The sequence below is a fragment of the Mirounga angustirostris genome, unplaced genomic scaffold (genome assembly GCF_029215605.1).
Source record: "Mirounga angustirostris isolate CCGP_5_RB_7025 unplaced genomic scaffold, mMirAng1.0.hap1 SCAF_10, whole genome shotgun sequence".
NCBI lineage: Eukaryota > Metazoa > Chordata > Mammalia > Carnivora > Phocidae > Mirounga > Mirounga angustirostris.
In genome coordinates this window covers 75,319,174-75,337,108 of record NW_026991718.1, presented here as the reverse complement: position 1 = coordinate 75,337,108, position 17,935 = coordinate 75,319,174, and the positions used below count along the sequence as shown (strand labels likewise).

The window sequence follows — 17,935 nt, the reverse complement described above, 5'->3', positions numbered from 1 at the left end:
GGGAATTCTATCAGGACATGGCATTCCAAAGCTGCTACTTTCGGGACGTGTTCAACCATGCGGCAGAAGACAAATCCCCCTCTAGTCTTTTCAAGTTTTCCCTAAGTCCAGTTTTTATTCTGGCTATGAATTAAATTCTGATGTCTTAAATCATGCAGAAAAAAAAAAAGCAGGCAAAAAGTGATTGAATTATATTAATTATATAGCACTGAAGCTCAGCTAGAAAACAAGAACTACATTTCTTAAGTTTCCCTTCACTAGACTTATGCAGGTTATAATTAGTATTAAATGAATTTCACTTTTCATTTCAGCCAAGCTGAAAAGAAGCTGAGCCTTAAACTCTGGCTTTATAGGAAAAAGATTCTTCTGGGGAAAAAAAAAAGAATAAACAGTTAAGCAAAAAACAAACCCACATTATTTACCCATCACGTGAAAGGACAGCCTTAAGGGACTCACTTGTTTAGTGTTCGAAAATATTTTCTACCCACTGCTTCGTAAATTATTTTCTTGTCTGTGTGACACATCCTTCAGTAACAATTTAGCTTTTCCTTGGCTACCTAGATATATTTCCATAGTTTCTACCCAAACAGACGGCTTTTTTCTATACTATTGTAATGATCAAAAAGGAGATGCTTATTTACATAGCATCGCCCTTCATACAAATATATATTTTTGTTAATTCTCTGGACATTGTAGAGACTGAAGAGAAAAATCTCATTCGTGTGGGCCCACCTAATTTTGATTTTGTGATTATTTAGACTGAAGCCGAGCTGAAGTTTACATTTGGGACTGAGAGTTTTCATTTAGAGTTAGGAGAAATATGGCCATCTCTTGGGGACCGGTGTCCAGGACATAAACATCCCAGGCCAGAAATTCTCTGTTACAAAAGAAAAAAACCACCCAGGGGGCACATCTAGCTCTCAGAGTGCCTCCCAGGGGGTTTTGGCTAGGAGTCTTTGGTTAGTGAAGGAGGGAGGTGGGACTGTGCCTGCGAAAAATGCAAAAGTGAGAAAGAAGGGCAGAGGGGCAGCAGATTTCAACCTACCTCAGAGGCCTTGTGCTGTGGGTTATCAACTACTATACAGTAACCAGATGAGACTGGTATCCACCCACTGGAGCAGTTCCCCGAAGTTACTATATGCAGTTTGGAGTAATGAAACCTTCATTTCATAATAGGCTGTAGTCTGAACACTTCACTGATTCTGACTGGCCATTTTTCCAGAGAAGTTTAGGATTACCACATAAGAAAATGTTGACAATTTTAAAAAATTTCAACATGTACTGATAGCCTTGTGATTCTGTCTTCTTTCTAAGAGAATAAAAAAGAGGATGATCAGGTAAGCTACTGTGTGTCTTATGTAAATGTTTGTTGCTGTAATTTTTTTCTTTTTCTTTCAACAACTCTGAAGGTTTGCAAAGTTCTGTGAAGTTTCACCCGTGGAAATGTAAGATGGTAGAGACAGATGAAAAATATATTCTCTAACAGTTTAAAAGTTATGCAAAAGGAGCAGCCCACAAATAATCTCATTAAGACTTTATGCTTCTTGGGCCTCAAGACACATTTTCTCCTTGCTAAGACACCAACAGCTGTGCAATGACCCCGATTTCCTATTATAAGGAAAATATCTTTTTAAGAAATTCTCAGTATTTCTCAAGAATCTCAGAACTTCAGTTGAGCCAGTTTTATTTAGCAACCTGTCACAACCACTTGGGCTTAACTGTGAGCTTTTTCTTCCTTTTCTACTGATTTCAGATTAGAAAATGCGACCACCGCCAGGGCAATGCCCAAGGTGGGTGGAGGGAGGCGATCTCAAGAAAGCACAGTAAGTCCAAATGTTTGTTCTTTAAAATTGCAGGTGAATTTTGGCATGTCATGGAGCATCATAAACAGATGGGTAGAGAGCCGTACTGTGACGTTAGGTTCTAGTGTAGCCAGGCAGTGGCAAAGAGCCTCGGTGCCAGAGCGAGGCTGCCCGGTTCAAACCCCAGCCTTACCACTTCCTAGCAGTACGACCTAGGGCTCATTTCTAAACTGTCTATGGCCCAACCTGTCCTCTCTGTAGGATGGGGATAATAATGTTATAGACCTCACAGTGTCGTCATGATGACTAATGAGTCAGTATGTATCAAGTCCTAAAACAGTGCCTGGCCCAGAGTTAAACATTTGCTAATTATTATCATTTATCACTAATTTGATGGAAAAAATCATCAGAGCAAAGGCAGACACCAAGAACCAGCATAACACAAGGGATACCCCATTATGCCAAAAATCTTATCTATCTGGTGCTCCACTGTATTTCTATTGTGCCCGACATACAACGGATGTTTGCAGTAAATATCTGTTGAGTAAATGAATACATGAATCAGTCCTCATAGACTGACTCCTTAACGAATCACATTTTTATTGTGGACATATGATGCTTACTCCTTCTGGGCCTTGGCTTTTCCATCTCCAAAGAAAGGTACCAACACCTGTCACTTGCTATCTCAAACTGATGATCATCAATACAAGAAAAAAAGCAAATCATTCCAAACTTACTGGAGGGATATCAAAAGTCAATGACTTTTTAAACCAATGTTTCTTCATTACTGAGTATGCATGAACATAGTCAATGACATCAGGAGGATCCTCGTGATACTCAGGCAGTCCTGATTCGAACATGTTTCCTTTCAAGGGGTCCTCTGACTACAGCTGGCCAGGTGGAATGTGATGTTAGATGTTGTACTAGGCCCAAGAGATGGCTGTCTAAGTCTTTAGGGTGCAGAGGAATTACCTGGGGGCTTGTTTTGAAATTGCTGACTTTCAGGTGTCTATGGAACAGGCAGAAGGAGTTGGCCAACAGAACAATGAATCTATGATTCTGGACCAGTCCTAGATCTAGGACATCACTGTATGTGAGGAGCAACCCCAGATAGTGCATGCTAAGTGAAAATGAAGAGAGCAGAGGGTAGGGCAAAGAGGCACACCAATATTTGGGAGGCAGCAGGAAGGGGTCCTGCCAGAGATGTAATGGCCAAAGAAGGCCACAGAGGAAAGAGTGTCATGAAGAAGGGAGTATGGAATAGTGTCAAATTCCAGAGAAAGGTAAAGAAAGATGAGCACTGAAAAGCATCCAGTGGCTTCTGGGACTAGGTCACTTCTATTGCATCTTTGCAGGGGCAGCTGCAGTGAGCTGGTAGAAGAAGCATCCAGTAGTTTAAGGAATGAATAAGAGGGGAGGGAGTGGAGCCTGCAAACACACACAAAAAAACTTTTCCAAATGTCTGGCTATAAAACTACAGAACTATGGTGGGAGGTAGAGTGGGCGCCTCTATGGAGAGTCTAGGCCTGTTGGCCTCTATTTTCTCTTGCAAATGGGAGGTGATGAAAGTAAGGGCATTGGGTTTGGGCAACGACACAAAGTAGGCCCTCAGCAAATATATTTAAGGGACAGTTGAACTAGTGACGAAGAGCACTTGCAAAATAAGGTAGAAGACAAGAATAAATGGCGAAGAAGAGAGTATCTGTAACTGGTGTGGAGGGGGAGGCAAGATGAGCAGTCAAGAGTTTCAATGCTTGGGGCGCCTGGGTGGCTCAGTTGGTTAAGCATCTGCCTTCGGCTCAGGTCATGATCCCAGAGTCCCAGGATGGAGTCCCACATAGGGCTCCCTGTTCAGCGGGGAGCCTGCTTCTCCTTCTGACCCTTCCCCCTCTCATGCTCTCTCTTTCTCACTCTCTCTCTCAAATAAATAAAATAAAATCTTTAAAAAAAAAAAAGTCTCAATGCTCAAGGTGAGTGAGGAAAATAAAATACGAAGGAAAAAGTAAAAGGATATGGGGGTGAATGCATCTTGTGCAGCTGATGTGACTAATGCAGCTTGCCTTAACTAGATTATAAATAGACTGGTAAGGGTCAAGGCCCAGGGGAGAGGGAGGGAAAAAAACTGTGCCAGTCAAGGAAAGATATTCCAAACACGCTGGGTCATTATTTTCCCCTGTCCTCATTTTAAGCCTACTATAATTCATCTTTGCCTTCCTACTCTATTCCCTAATTCGTATTTGCTGCCTAAAGAGAAAGACATACATTTTTTTTATCTTAAAATGTTCCCTACTATGTAGGATAAGATGACTGCCTAAGTTGGTATTTGGGGCTTGCTACTGTCAAAGCCTTCAATTCAGCATTAAAAATGCCTGCTGAGCACCTTGGCTATAATTCTTGAGAAAGTAATTAAGACCAAGGAAATAAAAGCTCCTTAGGGAAAGATATCATTAAAATATCTTAAAATTTAAACATTACTATGTTTGTAATAGTTTTCCTACTACTATTATTATTTCCATATGCCTTAAATGTATAAGTTGGAGCGAATACTGTCCTTTATTAAAATTAGCAAAGACTGTCTATCAGTTTCTCTTGTTAGGCAGCAAACCATGTATTTTGTAAATTTCCTGGGTCAACCCTTGATTCAAGTGAAAGCAAAGTTCTTTATGATGACTTCCAAGTTATGAATCATAAAACTCTCTTCCTCTTGTTAGATCCAACCGTCTACAGAGTGGACAGCCTGACTTTTCTCTCATCTTCTGTGAGGGGCTAATCACCACGGGGGATTTCTAAAGGTCCTCAAGACAGCAGACTGAATTCCCTTATTCTTTTCCTGCCTTGCTACTGGGAAAGCTTTCTGAACTTCTCCAAGAGTACTGGTGCTCTTCCCTTGTTTATAGGCCCTTGGTCCTTAGTGTATCTGTCACATAATTCAGTGGTTAAAATTCAATGTGTTTTATCTCACTAGCTAGATTTGCAAGTTCTTCAAGGATGAAGACCTTTCTTTACTTTGCATCTTTCCCAAGACCTGACACTAGGTAGGTATGCAATAGATGTTTAACAACTATTTCGTCAATCTATTAACTGATTGGATTCTAACTTTTAGAGTGAATGGCAGCAATAGGCCATGGATTATCATCATTGTCAAAAATTTCACCTAAGAATGAAGCCGTTTGCAGATCAAATCACTTGTTCTAACATGACCTGAATTGGCCTGTTGAAGTAACAGATAACACTGAAGAAAAGCTGGTCCATACAAGTTTTGTTTTTTTAGCTTGCTTTGTCAATGCATTCCATAAGAGGTGAACTCCTCATTCCTTTTGCTCAAAAACATATTTAGAAAACGGTCTTAAAGAGATCTGGCACCAGAGATGAAGTTGGCCAGGCCCCTCTCTAGGAACTAAGAGATAAAAATCAGTGACAGATGACAGAGTATCCTTTTATACCAGTACTCTTTGCAAAAAAGCCACACAATGCAGGAAACATGATTTCATTCCACATGCTGAACCTCAGTTACCCTTGGGTAAAATTCAGAATTTCAGAAGGCCGTGAGCACAACATTCCCCATAAAGCACTAGGTAGGCAGGGCCATGGTAGAAAGGAGATGGAGTAGGTAGCTGCCCGAACTGTGATATCACCAGCATTAGGAAACAACCTTTCCATCTCTGCTTTTAGGTCCTCCCCTGTGTAAGGCCCCAAACTCCAAAACCAACTTTCACTGCTGTATTTCAAAATGTATGTCTCCGTAATACAACAAATAGCCCCAAGGAAGGTAATGACCAGGGTCATTTACGCATCTGTATGAAAGGAAGGAGTGGGCACAGGTTTTTGGCTTGTAGGCAAAGAGGAAAATGGAGCAGCTGGAAAACCCCTGAGCAGGACTGAACATGTGCACCTTGACGATCTTGCCCAGAGCCTGACCTGGTATCAGAGTCACACTAGGAAAGCCAGAGGTCAGAGTTTCCACACACTGATGGGAGGCAGTTCCCTTCCTTCATCCAACCATAGCTAGCAGATCAGGACAGTATAGGGACATTCCTAACCTTTAGTCCCAATCTCAAAGGCTCACGGAATTCAGCAGTAACCATAGGAGGGGTGGAGTTCTGGACCTCTAGGAGGGACAGGTGGGAACAAGTCCTACATTAACAGCACCGGCAAAGACCTATTCTCAGTGGTCTCTTCTTGTCATGGGCTAGGCTTGAGGACTCTTATATTCTCTCTCTATAGGCATCTCTGTTCAAAGAAGAGCCTTCAGGAAGTTTGGACAACAAGGAGTTATCTATTTTAATCACTTTTCAGAAAAGCATCTCTCTGACTTTTCTCAAAGACTCAGATGTTCCTTGTACTTGTCAGAAAACAAATGTGGTTTCAGCCAACATCTGGAATGGAGAAAAATATAGCAACCACAAAAAAGATAATTAAATTAATAAGGAATGCTTTTCAGACATAACATCCCATAGGCCAAAAAAGTGTTTTCAGAACTCTCCAGAACAAAGTTATAGAAGTTACTTAGAAGCTAAATTTAAGTGAATTAACTGCTGCAGGGCACCATGTAGGAGCAGACCACTGTGACCCTGTGGGCCATGCTAAGAATGGCACCTCAACTTCTTTTCTTTGGGAGACAGAGTAGCCCATAAATAAAAATGTACAAATAACATGTTATAGGTTCAGAGGCAGGCTTATCATTTCTTTCACTGCACATCTGGAATATACATCTAGGTTGCTCAGCTGTTCCAAAATAAGACACCTCAAAAAGATGCCCTGCTGGTCATCTCACTCAACCTCAGATGTCCTGCATGTGATCAATTTTCCTTGAATACTTTCAATGACCTGCAGCTCAGTGTTATGGAAATCTGTTCATTCCCCTGATGGAGAATGCTAACTTTCACAAAATTCTTCTTTATATTAAAATCTGAAATCTATCTCTTACTTTCCCCTTGGGAGCACAAGAAAGAAATTATGTGCCTTCTGCCATATGGCAGCTTCTCAAGTATGTAAAGACCATTACCATGTTGCCTCTGACTAAATCTTTTCCAGTCTAACTATTTCCAGATGTTTAGCTTCCTCCTCATCTTGGTTATCTCCTCTGGATAAATATTAGTTTATCGGTGACCCTCCTAAAATGGGAAGCCCAAAGCAGAATAACAGAAGAAGCGTAATGATGTAGGTTTAATCTGACCAGCAGAGTTCAGGGGGCCGGACTACAGTCTTCACTATCTGGTAACAGCAACTGTGTCACATTGCTTCCTCAGGACTCACCAGGAAATGCCATTTCCCAAGATTTTTTTCATAAAAACTGCTAGGGAGCCAGACAGCTCTCATCCTGTATGTACATAATTTTGACTTTTCTTTAGAAAATCAGAATATGACACATATCTCTATTAAAAGACATCTTGATAATCTCAGCCCATCAATCCAGGCTTCCAAGGCTATTCTGAATCTTATTTTTAAATTATGGACAATGTCAGACATATCATATAAAAAAGGGTACACAGAATAATATGACAATCAACCACTTGCCCAAAATCTAGCTTAAGAACACATCACAAATAAAACTGAAGCTCCTAGTATATGTTTCCTCAATTTTATCCCCTTCTTTCCCAGCCACATAGAAATCATGGCCACCAGCCTGAATTTTTGTCTGTCACTCCCATGCTTAAAGACTATTTTGAATTTTGATCCCATCACCACTTATATTTATGTTATATACAAATCCGATAAGCATGCAATCTAGTCTGTGTTCATTTAAGTAAGTAATTCAAATGTTGAATAAAGCAGCATTGTCATCATCTATCAGACTGGTAATCCCATCAAAACAGTGAGGTGACTCAGGCATGACTTATTCTTAGGGAATCCTTACTCGACCTCAGCAAACAAAGTGTAAAGCTTTTGCAAGTAATACACTGAATGATCCAGTCTAAAACAATCAGTATCAACACAATTGTTTGGTCACTGGTAAAATACGCCTTTTCCCTTCTCTTTTGAAAATCCTTCTGCAAGCTCCCAGCAGAACATTGCCATCCCACATTTCCCCAAATTACTGACATAGTTCTAGGCTCACATGTACCCAAGGCTCTAAGTTACTGGGTCCAGGGATTTGCCTTCATCAACAGGACAACACGGTGCTCTTTTTTTTTTTTTTATCTGCTCCCCTACATCTGGCTTCAGGGCCTTCCTTCCAGTTAACTGGTTGGGACAAGCCAAAGCAGGAGTTTAAAAAGTCTGCCCTCTTTCTATCACCATCAACCCCTTCCTTCTCTATTGAATTTTTCTTAAAAAACAAACCAAAGAGCCTTTTATCTGCTGTTTTGTAAGCAGTATTAGCCCCATTACACAGATTGATAGCTGAAGCACCCAGGGGCCCTCCGATTCATGCCATAATAATCTGGAAGGCTTGCATATAGATAGTTCTATGACTTTCAGCAGAAAAATGACATCTCCCTCCTTCCCTCCTTCTTCCATTCTTATCAATCCAGGCTCCTCTCATTTTGCTAACGCCTGCAACAGGGTAGCTGTGAGGTGGGCCTCCAGAGCAGTTTGCTGGACAGCAGTCAGGGCAAAGGGGTTCAGAGGCCAGGAAGGACTCAGCTCACAGTCCGATGAAGCCGGAGAGGACCTAGGCAATATTCAATACTTGAATCTGATAGATAAGGAAACAGAGGGTCAGTGAGGTGAAGTTAAAATAAAGGTAAATGTCAGAGCTCATACTGGAACACAAGACTCCTCAAAGGCCAGGTAAAACACAAGACCCAGCTGAGCTTCCCTTCTACCTAACCGGTAAGCAGTGGGTTATGAAATGTGGCTCCAGTACTGTAGGACTAGGAGCCCCTAGTACTTCAGATACACAGATCTGCTAAGAGACCAAATGTCTCAATTCGCAGTTACTTTCATTTCTAGGTTAATAATTCAGTCTCTGTGCCCAAACCTGGGTGAGGCAGAGAAGGGGACAAAAGAACAAAAACAAACCAAAAAAACCCAGAGTGGCTTCTGCATGGAAAGAGGTTAAGATTTACTTGGAGAGAATAGCACTGAGCATACAAAGTACAGTTATTTATGATACAGTAGTGATGAATGGTAGGATAAGAGGTTAAAGTAACAAATGCTACAGCCTTTCAGAGGGAGAGATGAGCCGGGGCTGAAGTGAAGAGAAAGGGAGGAGGGCATGTCTTCTTCCTTCCCAGCAGTGTTTCAACTGCTCTCTGCCTGTTTATCTCTCTGTAAGGCAAAGCCGACCTACTTTTCTGCAAGCATTCTGGGAAGACAGAGCAGATAGAAATGTGCATGCAGCCTTGAAGGGGAGTTCCTGGTATTATAATCACAAACGAAGGTAGAAGCCATCCATCGCCTACCGCAAAAGCCCCAACTCTACATCATGGAAAACCAGTTCCTTCAACTCCACAACCTAGGCAAGGAGTAATGTGGTAATCCTTAAATTATGTAACTTTCAAGGACAAGAAAACAAGGGCCAATATTACTTCTCAATAGCACAGGCTTGGAAGGCCTAACTCAGTTTTCGTACCTCCTACCCTTCTTCCCTTTTTAAGACTGGTACAATCCAAAGGTCCCATGAAATGTTTTTATTTTTATTTTTTATTGTTATGTTAATCACCATACATTACATCATTAGTTTTTGATGTAGTGTTCCATGATTCATTGTTTGTGCATAACACCCAGTGCTCCATGCAGAATGTGCCCTCCTCAATACCCACCACCAGGCTAACCCATCCTCCCACCCGCCTCCCCTCTAGAACCCTCAGTTTGTTGTTCAGAGTCCATCGTCTCTCATGGTTCGTCTACCCCTCCGATTTCCCCCCCTTCATTCTTCCCCTCCTGCTACCTTCTTCTTCTTCTTTTTTTTTTTTCCTTAACATATACTGCATTATTTGTTTCAGAGGTACAGATCTGAGATTCAACAGTCTTACACAATTCACAGCGCTTACCAGAGCACATACCCTCCCCAGTGTCTATTACCCAGTCACCGCATCCCTCCCACCCCACCCCCCACTCCAGCAACCCTCAGTTTGTTTCCTGCGATTAAGAATTCCTCATATCACTGAGGTCATATGATACATGTCTTTCTGTTTGACTTATTTCACTCAACATAATACCCTCCAGTTCCATCCATGTCATTGCAAATGGCAAGATCTCATTCCTTTTGGTGGCTGCATAATATTCCATTGTATATATATACCACATCTCCATGAAATGTTTTTTAAATGTACAAAACATGTATTTTCCATTTTTAAAATTTTTGGCTGGATTTTTCTTTTTTAAGATTTTATTTATTTGCGAGAGAGAGAATGAGAAACAGAGAGCATGAGAGGGAGGAGGGTCAGAGGGAGAAGCAGACTCCCTGCCGAGCAGGGAGCCCGATGTGGGACTCGATCCCGGGACTCCAGGATCATGACCTGAGCCGAAGGCAGTCGCTTAACCAACTGAGCCATCCAGGCGCCCTGGCTGGATTTTTCAATATCTCAACTATAAAAGTGTCCACAGCACAGGTCCCTAGGGGTGATTTCCACTGCCACGTATTTAATTAAGATTGTATTGTTATTAGCACCTCAATATTTTTCAGAGAAAAGAACAGGAGATCTCACTGAAAAGTTATCTAAGGTGAACAGTGAAATGATTTGAGGAAAGACATGCTGAAATCCATTTGCAATGAAAATAAGCCCCCAAAGGGGTAGGGAGATCCTTTTAAAAGCACCCAAAAAATGATTAAAAGGCAGTGGAGGGATTTCTCCCACAGACACTAATCCACTGCTGAGATCTGTTGTCAGCAACAGCAGGGGCTTTCTGTCTCAGTGGATACCCCCCCACACACAGGTACCACACTGGTTCTGAGAGGGTAGAGAGCCTTGTCCAAGCATCACAGCCTTGTCCAAGCATCACAGCTAGTCAGTGAGTGGCAGAGCTTAGACAGAACCAGGTCTCTTAAACCCAGGTTTGAGGCATATTTGGTTTCCTGTAGTTCTTCAATTCAAACTTGAAACTCCCTTGTAAAAGGGAATTCAAAGGTACATGTAGAGAGATATTCTGGTCTTTAGAAAGCCCTAGACAAGAAACGTGTATTTTCAGGGAGCCAGTTGGGGTCCCCTTTAAAGCATGAGTCACTCTGCTTGGTGGTATTTGAACTGAAGGGTAAATGGTCTTAAACTGAAGGCATCACATTTGCATGGTAAAGGGCCGCGAATCTGGATCCAGCACAGCATCGGGCACATAAAACACACTGGATTTAAAAAAACTTGTAAACAAAACATTGTGATTAACATTATCATTTCTGTTCCAAGATGATGCAACTGCACACACGCATAACTTTGGAGACCCAAATCAGAACTTCTAAGATTTCAGTCAACAAAGAAGATCAATAGAGATATAAGTTTATACTCCCAAATGTTGGATAAGGAACAAAAATACAAACAATGCTTACAAACATCTTACAGAGAGGAAGGAAATGGCAGGTTAAGTATACATAAATCAAAGGGAAATAAAAAGCTGCCATTGGGGCTTTTAATCTTCTGGTTGTGCAATTCACTTCAGCTTGGTCAGAGCAACCCTCGTGCTACTCCCACTAGCTGAAAAATTTCTATTTAGCTAAACTCAGAATATCCAAGAGCCTGATTAGACTCTTCCAAGTACATAAATTAACACTGTCAATGCTACAAAAATAAAGCACCACCCACCCACTCGTGCATGCACCCATCTTTTCAGCTATTACCCCAAGTCCAAACAGCCCAATCTTCACCATCACCAGAACCACAAATATTGCCTGGAATGACAGGTTTTATGACCAATCTTTCACTTCCTTCATGAAGAATTTTCTCAGAAGTAATTTAAATCAAATGTGTACAGTTTTATCAAATTCACTATTTTTATGGTTCATCTGCCCAGGTGATTTTAACATTTTAGGGTAGCACAGGGTTGCTCCTGTACTAGGTTGATGAAACCCCGAACTGGGGTTCTGACTGAACTTCAAGTCTAAGATCCTTCCATTGTATCACAGATGATGGTCAGGGCAGTTAAGCCAGCCTTCCTCCATACCTGGTCGCAGACCAACCCTGATACCTCGGGCAATGATCCTGCAGAGATGAGCCCAAGAGAATGGCTGTATCCAATCAAGCCATCCTCACTACTGGAAAAGCAAAGCAAGGAGCAGATCCCACTGCTGGGGGGGACATGACTTTTATATCCTGAAAACAGCACTCTGGTCCACCAACTCTGGAGACAGGCTCCTCCTCACTCTGAATTGCATCAATTTCAGGGCCCACGGGCTGCTCAATGTAGCCACTGCTCTTGGCTGCATAAAAGGTTATTTTGGTGTAATGGAAAGAGTACACCCAACATTCTTGACAGCCCTATACTCTTGGGTTCATATTCTAGCTCTATAACTGACTCGCTCTCTGAACCTCAATTTCCTCAACAGGAAAGTGATAACACCTCCTCTCCGAGTCGTTGTAAGTAAGATGGCCAGTTCAGTGTTGGGCAAATAGTCAAAGCTCAACAAACGATGGTGTACTTTCTACTAGCATCTCTGCTCAGAGTACTTTCTTGTTTGTTCTCTGTATTCCCGGGTCAAAATCTACTTCTTATAAACCCCTGGAATAGCCTAACCAAGTACCAAGTACGACCCTACTACTGTCAAAATCATGTGTAGTGGGGGACAGGGCAGGGGTTCTGATAATGTTTAAAATCCCAAATTTAATCCTGGTACTCAAAGTGTGATCTACAGACCAGCAGCATCAGCATTACCTGGAAGTCTGTCTGAAAGGCAGACCCTCAGGCTCCATTCCACACTTACTGAATCCAAATTTATGAGATTCCCCAAGTGATAGGTTTACCTCTTAAAGTCTGAGAAACACTGTTCTATACCACAAATGGACATTCAATAAACAGAGCCTACTGACACTCTAAGGAATCAACTGTGGCACTTGGGCTGTTGGTAGCATTCTATGAATGCTTATTCAGATAGAAAGCAACTACTGACCAAGGCATTTTCCCTGGGAGGACAGTGTAATGTACCCTTTGCGCCTTTTGAGTTAAAAAAACAACAACAACCAAAAAAACCAATACACTAAGGACACTGGTTTTATGGCAATATTTAAATCTTCTCCATTAATGCAATCTTTGTTATATAATAAGTGCTCTGAATATAATTAATAATATGAGCATTCTGATTATATGTAGACTCTAAATAACAGGAAGGGTATTTTCAATGTAGTTATTTCTGGTTTCTAGGATGCAACACATAACAGATTGATTAGTAATAAGCTTCCACAAATGGAATGTTCTTAACACATGATGACAAAGTTCTAAAGCATGTCCTTCTGTGATTCTGAGCATGTGCCTTTCCTCCCCCACCCTATCAACCTTCTGAAACATTTTTCAGTTCTTTCCAGTTATAAGTGAAAGTACAATTTTTAAATGCTCCTGAAAGTAAAATTTACAACCCAAATTCCTAAAATGAATCACCAAATGCTGGATCCAGGAGACTGGTAACTTTGTGTATCAGGAAACAAAAACCCCATCTGAGTGAGTCATCTCTGTGATCGGAGATAACACAGCTACTGCCAGAGCTTGGTGCAAACAAATGGCTGCAGCAATCACAGGCCGGCATCTCGTGCTTCATGGTTTCTCACATTAAAATGCATCAGTCAGCTCTGTGAAACCAGGAAGTGGAACCCAGGACGCCACATAAATAACAAACACATTCTCTTGAGTTTGATGTTAACGTTAACATCTTAACGTTCTGCTCTAAGTCTATCTCAATTTCTGGTACCTAAATTAAAATGAAAGTGCTGCTTTATCGAGACGTACGCAGAAAGGCAAAAGCTAACTAATATGACTGGGCTTCTGAAATGTTCCCTAAGAAAATTTTTAAGACTTTTTGGGGGCCTATTTATTGAGGACTTTGATCCGAAAATGAAAAAGGTGATCAGAAGGTGGCAAATACACCTCAAAAACTGTAACAGAGGAAGAGGCAATAGGCTCTAGAGCAGAAAAGCCTGTTACCATCTGATTCCATGTATAATTCCATGCTTTTTCTCAGGTGCTCCAGTCTTGAAAGAGAAGCTGAGTAGGAAGTGAACTTGTGCCACATATGGCCAGCTAGATGCTACCCCTTGCACCCACCAGCAAACTCCTCCAGAGAGAGGAGGCAAATGTCGTTCTCAGCGACATTTGGGGATATAATGCCAGGACCAAGCCTGCCTCATGCTGGCTAGGCTCAACACAGGGATAATGCAAATACCTAGGCTATGTTTTTCAAAAGCAGGCAGCTCCTATCAACACCACACATCCACTAGCAGGCAGAGTGCCAAGGGAACGTTACTTAAACAGTGGCTGTGGCTATGGGCTTCTGCACCCACAACAGAAGCACTTTCCTCTGAAACACTGGAGACCAGTTGGGGGCAATGGCAATAGCCCCCAAGCCCCTGCTTTCACAGGACCCCTCTCAAAGTAAAGAAACAAGAAATAATAATAATAATAAAAAACCAACTACACTTTCTGAAATATGAACAAGTTAAAATACCCCATATTGCCCCCATGCCCACCCCATTATTTCCACGAAGCACACACTACCTCATAATGAACGGAATGAAAGGCGCCATGCTGAGGGCAGAAGAGGTGCCATCCATCGGGGAAGGGTAGAGTCTTCCCAACACCAAAAGTAAGAGAAACATGCTTGGATGACGGTTGAGTTCTCCTGTATCACTGAAAAACAAGTGATTGTACATAAAAGACTTAAAATTTAAGAGGTGAGACACTACCTTCAAACATTTCTCTCATTAAATGATTATGAATGTAAAGTGAGACTCTCTACAATCAGAAGATCATTTCCCTTTTTTCGTTTTTTTTCCCCCTCCATTCATTTCATATATTCCTAATGTGCAAATAAGGAAGAGCTACTGGCAAAGCCATGGATTGGGCTCCAGCACACGATTCTCTTCTCAAAGCTAATTGTTAATTCGTGTCTGTGTTTTGATTTGAGCTGTTCATACAGCAGAAAGGAGTTCCACAGTATGAAATGTGAAACTTTCAACAGCCAAATGTACTTATGAAAGCTTGAATGGTCACTTACTGGGGCCAGAAAAGCCTGTCTGTACAAATTACTAATGTGAGGAAATGTATCATAAACAGAAGTAAAATTGATTGATGTTATTTTACTTCCCCATTACAGATAATGAGTATAAATTCTTATCAAGTGCAAATATGGCTAGAAGAATAAAAAAGCACATGTTCTAAGACACCATTCTAAAAATTCCACTGTCAGTAGAGGATGTGATTGAAAGGACAATGATAAACTTTTCTATGTGCCCTGATCAGACGGGAAGTCCTCTGAACGGCTTAATTTTCTGTTTCTAGGGTTAGGCATGCCAGTGCCATTTCTGGTCACAGGTGACCAGACCAGCCAGCTATTTGCTTACTCTCACAATGGTCAACTGCAACAGGCCAGTAAGAAAAAATGGCTTGTGTTTGTGACAGCAAACTCAGTATGCAAACACAGAGATTTTTAAATATCATGGGAAGAAAATCTTTTTAGAAGCTGTGTTTCTAAGAAGCTAGTTTCTGAAATATGTTCACTGAAAACAGAATTTGAAAAAACAGTATAAAACAGGATTTTAAAAATATAAAATATATTATAAAAACAGGATATAAGGGGCACCTGGGCGGCTCAGTCAGTTAAGTGTCTGACTCTTGATTTCAGCTCAGGTCATGATCTCAAGAGTCATAAGCACCCCGTGGCTGGCTCTGTGCTGCGCTTGAAGCCTGCTTAAGATTCTCTCTCTCCCTCTCACTGCCCCCAACTTTAAACAAAAACAAAACAGGATTTTATACAACTTTTCAGGTACAAATCTACTGCAGAGTCAGGCAACAGGATGTAATAAAGAAGCACTTAAAAAAAATCCATCTAAGCTACAAGAAAGGAGTTGATTAAAAACTGTTGCCTGGAGGGAAAAATTTCGATTAATGAAGTAATTTACTTCCTTGATTTCACTGTGTCCTACCCTATTCTCTTCTTACCTGTCCACAGTATTAGCTACAGCTTCCAACTGTTGGAGAAGAAAGGGATAGAGTTCCGGGAAACGAGAAAAGAATTCACTTCCTGTCATTCTGTAAAGGGAAAAAAAAGAAATTACTATCTTTTATTTCCTCTGATCTAATAATAAAGCCTTTTTATTTTATTTTATTTAAAGGAAGAGAGCCAAGGTCATTCACTTGAATATTTAATGAAAAAAAGTTAAGAACAAACCTCATCTTAAAATTTAACAATCAAAACAAAACATTTAATTTTGATTTTGGAAGTGCTCTTGACACATGGAATTTTATCTCAAAATTTAAGATTATGTATATTTACAAATATTTGATATTAAATTCTATTGGGGAAGAAATTGCAAATGCCAAGTTTCGACAATTGATTTGGACCATGAATATAATCAACATGTGGTTGGCTAAGGCTGACAGCTTCTGTAACAAGGGCAGGTCTAGAACAGGTTTTTCCAAGCTAGCACCAATGATATTTTGGACCAGACAATTTTATGTTGTGGGGGACTGTCATGTGACTGTAGGATATTTAGCAGCCTCTGTTGCTTCTACCCATCAAATGCCAGTAATACCCCTCCCCCCTTCAAGTCATGACGATCAAAAATGTCTCTGGAAAAAACAATGTCTCTGGACATTGCCAAATGTATCCCGAGGAGTAAAATGGTCCCCAGTTGAAAACCACTGGTCTGGAGTATGGTTATCAGAGGCACAGATTTTGTGCATACGGTTCTGGACATCCAATCTCAGCTGACACCTGTGAGGATTAACTTTCCATCTTTATAAACACTACTCTTGAATCCTGACAAGATCCATTCAGTTTTCACAAATGCTTATACTCATGTGATCCACTCCTATGAAGACTCAGAAAATTTCCATCATCCCAGAAAGTTTCCTTGTGCCCCTTCCTGGTCAACTTTCAATACTCAGAGCAACCACTGAGTTTATTTCTGTTACAATTTGGTTTTGTCTATTCTAGAATTTCATATAAATGTAATAATACCTTACATAATTTTTTGCGTCTGGCTTTTTTCACTCAGCATAGTTTATCCATGTTACTTTATGTATCAATAGTTTGATTCTTTTTTTGTTGAGTAGTATTCCATTTTGTGAATATACAAGTTTGTTTATCCATTCTCCTCTTAACAGATATGGGCTGTATCCATTTGTAGGTTGTTATGAATAAAGCTGCTAGAAACATTCTTACACAAGGTTTTTGTGTACATGTTTTCCTTTCTCTTGAATAAGTATCCGAGAATAAAATTTCAGTATGTTTAACATTTTAGGAAACTGACAGTTTCCCAAAATAATTAGAGCATTTTATACTCCCACCAACAATAAACTAGAGTTCTAGTGGCTCTGTGTCCTATCCAACATTTGCTGTTGTCTTTCTCTTTATCTACTTTAGCCATCCTAGTGGTAGATCCCTGTGGTTTTGATTTGCATTTCCCTGATGACTAATGATGATAGTAAACACTCTTTTTGTGCTTTGGTTATTGATACGGCCTTTTGTGAAGTATCAATTCAAAATATTTGCCTGTTTTCACATTAGGTTGCTTGCTTCCTTTGCCAAACGTGTGCATTACATGTACCTTCTTAGTCTGGCTTGCCAATTTATTTTCCTAATAATGTCTTCTGATGAGCAGAAGTTTTCAGTCCAATAACTGGGTCCTTTTTTTCTTTTAATGATTCATGTTTTCTGTGGCTTAAGAAATCTTTGCCTACCCCAACATCACAAAGATACTCTGTTTCCTTCTAGGAGTTTTACAGTTCCAGCTTTTATCGTGAGGTCCATGATCCATCTCAAATTAATTTTTGTGTACGGTGTGAGGTAGAGGCAAAGGTTCTCTTTTTCTTTTAAAAATTTATTATTGTTTTTTTAATTGAAGTATAGTTGACATATGATGTTGCATTAGTTTCAGGTGCAAGATTCTTTTTCTTCTACATTGGTGTATCATACTTCTTATAGGGAGATGCCGTAAGAAAAGATAGGCCTTAAATAGGAGAGATGTGCCAGGTTCATGGATAAGAAGATTCAATATTATAAAGAGGAAATTCTCACCAAATACAATGCAATTCCAGTAAAAATAATAATT

General features: G+C 40.5%; 1 protein-coding gene across 15 annotated transcripts in view; it reads right to left on the bottom strand.

The window, feature by feature from the left end:
* THADA (THADA armadillo repeat containing) overlaps positions 1 to 17,935 on the bottom strand; it is a 325,846-nt gene that overhangs the window by 169,199 nt on the left and 138,712 nt on the right. For all 15 annotated transcript variants that reach the window (XR_008506903.2, XM_045885094.3, XM_045885095.3 and 12 more), the window contains 2 exons: positions 15,822 to 15,911; positions 14,379 to 14,510 (listed from right to left, as the gene is read on the bottom strand). Coding sequence is in view for 14 of the 15 variants with exons in the window: in XM_045885094.3 (XP_045741050.1) it covers positions 14,379 to 14,510; positions 15,822 to 15,911 (222 nt within the window). In the remaining variant the exon portion in view is untranslated. The remainder of the gene's footprint in view (positions 1 to 14,378; positions 14,511 to 15,821; positions 15,912 to 17,935) is intronic.